This window comes from Coregonus lavaretus (genome assembly GCF_964263955.1).
Source record: "Coregonus lavaretus genome assembly, chromosome: 9".
NCBI classification, from domain to species: domain Eukaryota; kingdom Metazoa; phylum Chordata; class Actinopteri; order Salmoniformes; family Salmonidae; genus Coregonus; species Coregonus lavaretus.
Genome location: NC_139996.1, coordinates 46819336 through 46828326, shown reverse-complemented (window position 1 = coordinate 46828326; position 8991 = coordinate 46819336). Strand labels below are relative to the sequence as shown.

Below are 8991 nucleotides of genomic sequence, written 5' to 3'. Positions count from 1 at the left end.
TCTATAGGAATACCCACCCAGTTGACTACTTTAAGATGGCGGAAGCATGGTGGAAGCCCTCAATGGCGCTGCCCATGCTAAAGAGGCCTTTTGGCCACTAGAGGCCTCTATCATTCTTTATGTCTACCACCCAGCGTTCACTGTCGGTAGCGCCACTGTTGAGAGGGAACTGTTGCTAACAGGACGATAGAACACAGGTCAGTGGCAGCGTTTTCTTTGTGTCGAAAATGGAACGAAAAGTAGCTCGAGAATTTAGGCACAAGGTAAGAACTTAATTAAGAACTTTGGCTGTTATCAAAGTCCTATGATGTACTCTGAACCCTTTTGGGGTAAGGCTTTTGCACAGGTGCCTTTAGATGCGTTTAGAATGTCTTCATAGGTGTATACAATGTTCATAATAGGACTAACACATGTTTTGGCTGGGATTTTTATTGAATTGTTTCATCCTTTATTTCACAATTGGGAAATTAGACTGTTGTGTTATACAACTGTTATACAACAAGTTCATTCTCTGTAGTGTAGGATTAAAAAGTTGCCCCTTCGTGAGGATATTTAATTTAATGTATTCCTTTTTAATACCAAATGTGTGTATAGGCTATACAGTAACAAAAATGTAGATTGTAGGGAGAGTGTGTACAGGTAAGCTTTTATCATGATTATCTATGGCCTGTGTGTCAGCTTTCCTGATTGGTTAGGCTAGTCGTTTGTCAGGTGAACTGTGTGTATTGCAGAACGTTCACCTGGTGTTTCCAACATATTTTTGCCTGTTGGTCATTCTAGACCCAACACAAAGATATCAATGATGCATTTTGTACATAGCCATACAATTGTTCACGGATACTCATGGTGACAGTATTCTGATAATAATGTAAAAAAGAGAAACTGTGTAAAGGGAACATGATACGTTTGGGTATTTTCAGTCCTCTGTAATGTGGACCCAGAGCCATCTGTCCTCCATGTTGTAGGCTCTCACTTGGTAGCTCCCCATTAGATAATTTAGACCGTGTCAGGGATGTCCAGCCGAGCGGAAAGGATGGGACAATTTACAGCAGCAATTAGAGACAGAGAGGACGGGCAGGCAGGAAGGCATGAGCAACAACAACACCACAGAACAGCACGTCTTTTTGGTCATGTTTGTGACAATTAATATGCGGTGACAAATTTCTTTTAGAGGTGAATATATGCTACAGTTAGATTGAAGTGGGCCCTTCAATCTCTCTTACAGCTTATTTGTTGTATGTGTTGTATTCACCCCTGTGCTTTTGTTGGATGTTTGAGAACAAGGGAGTTGAAATGTTTAGAGAACACAAGAGGAATTCATATATAACATAAGCTTTGTGTTGGTCCATATTCCCAGAATAACCGGTGGTATCTGTCTCCTGAGTGGCGCAGTGGTCTAAGGCACTGCATCGCAGTGCTAACTGTGCCACTAGAGATCCTGGTTCGAATCCAGGCTCTGTCGCAGCCGGCCGCGACCGGGAGACTCATGGGCGGTGCACAATTGGCCCAGCGTCGTCCAGGGTAGGGGAGGGAATGGCCGGCAGGGATGTAGCTCAGTTGATAGAGCATGGCGTTTGCAATGCCATGGTTGTGGGTTCGATTCCCACGGGGGGCCAGTATAAAAAAAAAAATGTATTCACTAACTGTAAATTGCTCTGGATAAGAGCGTCTGCTAAATGACAAAAATGTAAATGTAAATCTGGGTGGCTCTTTATGACATTGGCTTCATCCGTTCAGGGTGCTAAAGTCTGCACATAGTCGCTGTTGCTTACCCTGTCTCTCACTGTTGAGTCCAAGAGCTTTACGAAACCATAAACACACTGTCATACACCCAGGAACCTGCTTGTTTGTGCTTGTGTGCGGTAATGTGTGTCTAGGTGTCTGCGTGTGAGTGTGTGTATCTCTAAGCCTTTTCTTTGTACACTCTTGGAAGGAAAGGAGCCTTGAATAACCTTTTGGGGTTAAAAAGATTGCCACTGTGGGGGAACCTTTCCAGGTCAAAAAGGTTCATCCACAGGAACCCCTCTGAAAATGTTATTTGAGGAACCGTTTGAGGAAGCTTCACAGATTTACATTTATACGTTGATACTGGGCTGCCTGTGTAAAGGTTCAAACAGGAACCTTTTTGTGATGGAGGAGTTCCATTTTGAACCCTTTTAATAATATATTGTAGCGGCGGCAGCTTATCAGAAGATTGGAGGCGTGGCTTATTGGAGTCGTGGCTTTTAGCACAATTTCTTTTTAAATCTTCCTTGAATATTTATGCATATTACATATTACATATTAACATTGTTGATTACATATAGTAATAAAGTGGTGGCTCTTCCAACATTGGGATTTGCATAGGCTCTTGAGGAACTCATACACCTCTGTAAGCCTCAATGAAGGTACAAAACTGTCAGTGTTCAACCTTAACAATACGGATGGCCAGAAATAACTATCTGAAAGCCACACCTCCAGTCGTCTTATCTGACCCGCTGGGTCATTTCTTAATAACCCAGCATCAACAACCAAACCTGTCTATTTTGAAAGAAAACCACCTAACTAAGTGAACCAATGAACAAATTAACAGGAATGACATTTACTCTCATGGGTGGCCAAAAATAACTATATGAAAGCCACGCCCCTACTAAGCCACGCCCCCGGTCATCTTATCTGACTCGCCGGGTCATTTCTTACTAACCCAGCATCAATAACCCAGCATCAACAATCAAACCTGTCGCTTTTTAAAGAAAACCACCTAACGAAGTGACCCAATGCCTGCAACCCAGCAGTTGGGCCATCCAAACAACCAAGTATTTTTAAGAGTGTACGCTAGGTTGAAGATACTGTAGCTAGCTAGCGACCTAAGCCAACACCTAATAATTATCATCATAAACAAACGTCATTACCATCACAATAAACTTTTCGGAATGAAAACAAACAGGAGGCTACAGTCATATAGTATAATTGGCTTGACAGCCAATGTTGTATTATTCACCATTGCTATTAAAATAGTACTCATATAGGAATGGGTAATTGTTTACAAGTTAGCCATCCCATAAAGGCATTGCCAAAAACCACATATTTTCATCTTCTTCTGAGTCTGGCAGCGCAACAAATCCAACATCTAAATGTATTCAAAGTGCTCCGCACACCAGAGCAAAAAGGTTACTCCAGGAACCCTTTGCTACATTGAAACATTAAAGGTTCTTCCAATAACCCCTCAACTAACCAAAGGTGCAAATATGAACCCATTGACTGCAATGGTTCCTTTAAAATCTCCAGGGTTCCTCGAGTCAACCCTTATTCTAAGAGTGTATGGTGGAGGACTGCTTGTCACAGGGATGTACTGTAAGGGGACACTGCTCACCTCACTATTCCAAACCGCCCTCCAACCTCCACCCCTCCGTCTCGCTCCCGTACTCCCCCTCCCTAGTCCGGTGGCATAAGTGTGGCTACCAGCTCACAGTCCTAGTAAGGGCCGGCCACTTCACAGGAGAAGGGATCTAGAAAACAGGAAAGCTACCTGGCCTTCTACCACCAGCAACAAACAATAGAGCTGAGATACTATTGATGCTAACGCTTTACAGGCATAGGCACACAAATGCAGCATTGACAAACATATGCACATACACAGGTACGTGCCCACACACACACACTGAGGCTCTCACACACAGACGGATAGACAACCTTCCTTAATGAAGGAGATGGGGTATATTAATGACTGGCCTAAGCGCTTCCTCAAAACTTTTCTGCAGCAGTTCAGTCGCTACAAGGTAAGATACACACACACACACACACACACATACTGATGCACACACACACACACACACACACCTAGGGCTAAAGGGAATGCCCCCTGTTATGCTGAAAGGACCACAGCGGAGAGGGATGTGTCAGTATAGAGCCTGCAGCCTTCCCTGACTGTGGCAGCTGCCAATTTGTCTGTGATGATGAGGATGATAAAGATGAGAATGAGACTAAAGATGCCTTTGCTGTCTAGGTGGAGCTGCTCATTGACAATGAGGCAGAAAAGGATTACCTGTACGATGTCCTGCGGATGTACCACCAGTGAGTACCACCATCTCTGTTTGACTTTCACTTTAGGACACTTTCACTTTAGTTTAGTGCTAAATGATTGACTTGTCGTTTTTTTCAGGATGACCAATTTTCGGACAGTTTTCTTCCCTCAACTGATTTCAGTTTGCTGATCCTTTATTTGGGGAAGTGGATTGTTAGTGGGTCTGCCAGTACTTAAAAAAAATTAAGATGACCTTTTGTGTGTCACTTCAATTTCAACAAAAATGGAAAATGGTCAAGCAAACCTCTTGATTTCTCTCAAATTGTACATTTACATATAGGAGGATTAAGTATTCTGTGTGTGCGTGTGCATGTCCGTGTGCGTGTGTGTGCATTATTGTGTGTGTATACAGGTGTATGGTGGGAGATAGGGTTTCATTCAGGACTATGATGATAATGTGGACTGAATGGGGGTGAAGGGGAGTTAGCGGTGCTGGTTTCCATGTGCTCTTTGTAAGGAGCCAGAGCCCCGAGACCCCATTGGTTAGACCGATGATCAGTTTTCCACTGTGCTCCACCAAGCCTGGCCAGCTATTCACAAAAGCCCTTTACCCTTTCGTGCACGAGTCAGGAGTGAAATGGCAAATGTTAATAATTCATAGTCATAGGCCTTATGTTCCCAATGGAGTTGGTAGGTAGATTGCACATTCTTGGAATCCTTGATGACCCATAAGGGCATGGCGTTTATCATACTGTTCTGTACTAGTCACTCTGTGTGCTGCTTTGAGTCACTTTGTCCTCAAAGTCAAAAATAGGAATGATAAAGAAAGGTGTTCAAAACATCTCGCTCTCTCCTGAATGACTGTGCAGTGTGCGTTTGTGTGTGTTTAGCTGTCCTCTGACCCTCTGCCCTCTCCCTCAGGTCCATGGAGCTGCCAGTGTTGGTGGGGGACCTGAAGCTGGTCATCAATGAGCCCAGTCGCCTGCCGCTGTTTGATGCCATCCGGCCCCTCATTCCCCTCAAACACCAGGTGGAGTACGACCTGCTCACCCCCAAGAGGTCACGGTGAGTGGAGGGATCGCTGCCACCCACCAGGCTGGAGCCCATAGACTTTCAATAAGATGCACTTGTCTTATACCATGTAATTACTCTATTAGTACTTATAGGTAACGAGAATGTACACCAATTTGATAACACAGAACTGATAACCCCTTCCTCCACCCTTTCCTGTCATCTTCCATACAACCCCTTTTCCCTCTCCCCTCCTGTCTTCCCTATCCTCCTCCCTCTCTCCATCCTGGTGGTGCAGTAAGCTGAAGGAGGTGCGTCTGGATCGTACTCATCCTGAGGGTCTGGGTCTGAGTGTGAGAGGGGGCCTGGAGTTCGGCTGTGGACTCTTCATCTCACAGATCGTCAAGGATGGACAGGCTGGAAACAGTGGCCTGCAGGTGTGTTTGTTTGTTTGTTTGTTTGCGTGCGTGTTTGTGTGTGCATCACTTGTACATGCATCAAATAAAATCAATCCGAGGAACAAACCGCTTTGGTAAAAACATCCAGGAACTTTTGAAGTACCTTCCTGTCCTTCATCTCCTCCTGAAGTCATTTGCTCCTGAGTCACGACTCAGACTGATTGGATCTGCTTTTCTGTCGGTCTGCTGTAGTTATTCCCCTCGGCCAGTGTGACAGGATGTCACACACTTCCATTAGCTCAATAACTGATGACACAAATTGACACACAGCTACAGCTGAGGCGACACAGCCATCCTGTCTGGCATCTGGAAAAAACAAACATTTCAGAGACTCATCCTTACCCACAAGACATATTTTCCCAAATGGTACATAGTATGCAGGATGGAGGGGATGTGGTCAAATATCTAAAGAGAGGCAAACATACACTGTGAAACATAACACCCAGAAAAGTAGCCACACACTCTGTCACACTACATAAAAAGTGCTGGTCGTAACATCTGACCTCTGTGACCTACAGATGGGAGATGAGATTGTACGCATCAATGGATACGCCATCTCTTCCTGTATCCACGAGGAAGTCATCAACCTCATCAAGACCAAGAAAATCGTGTCGCTCAAAGTCAGGCGTAAGTTAAACGAAATCCACCCAACCAATATACTCACTCATCCTTATGTCAAATGCACAAGTTAATAAGACTTATTTCGATTTTGATCCTTTTCTCTTTCCTCCTTTTCTTTGTGCAGAGGTTGGGATGATACCAGTGAAGAGGTAGGGCTGTTTCTGTCTTTGTTGGTATTGTATTTGACAACTTTCTGATTTAGAAAAAACTGTGAGATAAAAATAAAACAATAAACTATATCCTGGATAAGGGGTATCCGGTGAGCACTGAGATGGTAGCTAGACTATTGATTTATGTATTTCCTGTGCCAGGTGTTGCTCATAAAATCTTATTCAAGGGATCTTCCTGGTTAAATAAAGCTGAAATAAATACATAAATGAATATAGAATCGGATTTATCCTCCGCTTTCTGTTGTTCTCCAGTTCCACAGAGGAGCCTCTGAAGTGGCAGTTCGTGGACCAATTTGTGTCTTATTCTGGGGTGAGAATGAGATTCATTTTCTTTTAGATTAAATATTCTCTCATATTCTTTGAAGAGTAACACCCTTTGGCACTTCTTCATTCACATTTTAGTAACTTAGTAAACACTCTTATCCAGAGTGACCTACAAATTAGGAGGCAGAAAAAAAACATACTGTAATACAATCTCGTCTCTCTGCCCCCCCCCCCCCCCCCCCCCCCCCCTCTTTCTCTCAGGATAAGAAGAGCAGTGTGGCAGGCCTGGCGTCCATGGGAGGGAAGGAGATCAAGGAAAAGAAGGTGTTCCTGAGCCTAGTGGGCACCAAGGGCATGGGCGTCAGCATCTCCAGTGGCCCCACACAGAAGCCTGGCATCTACATCAGTAACGTCAAATCTGGCTCCCTCGCTGCTGAAGTAGGACTACAGGTAAGAGTTTGGCCCTGTTCAGCGTACTGTAAACCACTTTGAAATGAACATCTAGAAATGTATCACGATGACAACAAGTCAACTCGTTGGGTCCATACCAGCGAGCATTATAATTTTTTGGGGGGTTGAGTCATTGATCAATGAGATTACAAACTACTGTATATATATTCACCCACTCAAAAAGATAACCAAAAGTTAGTTGAATTTCTAATGTTTTATCACTATGCTTTCAACCATCTAAAAGCACAACCAAATTCCAATGGAAAACAATGTCAGAATTTTGGTTTAAGTTGTCACCCAAATTTCTATCACTGTGCTTTCAACCATTTAAAAGCACAGCAAAGTTGAAATGGGAATACAATGTCAGACTTATGCATGCTATCTTGAACATTCACGCTTTATATGATTAAATAAGGAGAAATGTACAATTACAGTAACCTCAAAATGTGGCCATGGATGTGCTACTTATTTTAAGGTTGAATGTTACATTAGTTTGTAAGATAGCCTTAACGTTAGGCTATTTACTGTATTACAAAAGGAATATTGAATTGTGTTTGGTTGACAGTGCAACCAAATATCAACATTTAAAGGAGATATACAGTGCATTCGAAAAGTATTCAGTCCCATTCACTTTTTCCACATTTTGTTACGTTACAGCCTTATTCTAAAATTGATTAAATTAATGTTTTTCCTCATCAATCTACACACAATACCCCAAAATGACAAAGCGAAAACAGGTTTTTAGAAATGTTAGCAAATATATTTAAAATAAAAAACAGAAATACCTTATTTACATAAGTATTCAGACCCTTTACTCAGTACACCTGTCTATATAAGGTCCCACAGTTGACAGAATGTGCCATGTGCAACTACATCAACAATTGTAATTGGCTGATGCGCATTTTGAGACAGAGAAAAAGTTTAAACTTAAAAGAATGGACCCATAGTGTTTTGTCAAGATCAATGAGAAACTTCACTGGATTGGAAACTTTTTCTGACCATGTCTCAAGATTCCATCTACAGTGCCTTCAGAAAGTATTCATACCCCTTGACTTATTCCACATTTTGTTGTGTTACAGCCTGAATTCAAAATTGATTAAATACAATGTATCTTACCCATCAACAGTACCCCATAATGTTAAAGTAAAAATATGTTTAGACATTTTTGCTAATTTATTGAAAATGAAATACAGAAATATCTAATTTACATAAGTATTCACACCCCTCAGTCAATACTTTGTAGAAGCACCTTTGGCGGCGATTACAGCTTTGAGTCGTCTTGGGTATGTCTGTATCAGCTTTGCACATCTGGATTTGGGGATTTTCACCCATTCTTCCTTGCAGATTTTTTCAAGCTCTGTTAAGTTAGATGGGGAGTGGTGGTGAACAGCAATCTTCAAGTCTTTCCACATATTTTCAATGGGATTTAAGTCTGGGCTTTGGCTGGGCCACTCAAGGACTTTCACATTCTTGTTCTGAAGCCATTCCAGCGTTGCTTTGGCTGTATGCTTAGGGTCATTTTCCTGTTGGAACGTAAATCTTCACCCCAGTCTAAGGTCGTTTGCACTCTGAAACAGGTTCTCATCAAGGATTTGCCTGTATTTGGCTCCATTCATTGTTCCCTTGGTCCTTTCCAGTCTCCCAGTCCCTGCTGCTGAAAAGCATCCCCATAGCATGATGCTGCCACCACCATGATTCACGGTAGGGATGGTGTTAGACGGGTGATGAGCTGTGCCTGGTTTTCTCCAGACATAGCGCTTTGCATTCAGGCCAAGAAGTACCTTTTTTGCCTTATGCTCTCAAAGTCTTTCACTTGCCTTTTTGCAAACTCCAGGCATGCTGTCATGTGCCTTTTTCTCAGGAGTAGCTTCTGTCTGACCACTCGCCCATAAAGCCCAGATTGTTGAAGTGCTGTATAGTCTGTTGTCCTTCTGGCAGGTCCTCCCATCTCAGCCAAGGAACTCTGTAATTCTGTCAGTGGTCATTGGGTTCTTGGTCACCTCCCTGACCAAGG

General features: G+C 42.9%; 1 protein-coding gene across 1 annotated transcript in view; it reads left to right on the top strand.

Moving 5' to 3' along the window:
* Positions 1-227: 227 nt before the first annotated feature.
* LOC311134765 (harmonin-like) overlaps positions 228-8991 on the top strand; it is a gene marked incomplete at both ends in the record, with an annotated part of 51900 nt that continues 43136 nt past the window's right edge. The window contains 8 exons of the mRNA XM_084168543.1: positions 228-263; positions 3986-4053; positions 4925-5068; positions 5313-5451; positions 5991-6099; positions 6218-6242; positions 6516-6573; positions 6789-6977. Coding sequence (XP_084024669.1) covers positions 228-263; positions 3986-4053; positions 4925-5068; positions 5313-5451; positions 5991-6099; positions 6218-6242; positions 6516-6573; positions 6789-6977 — 768 coding nt within the window. The remainder of the gene's footprint in view (positions 264-3985; positions 4054-4924; positions 5069-5312; positions 5452-5990; positions 6100-6217; positions 6243-6515; positions 6574-6788; positions 6978-8991) is intronic.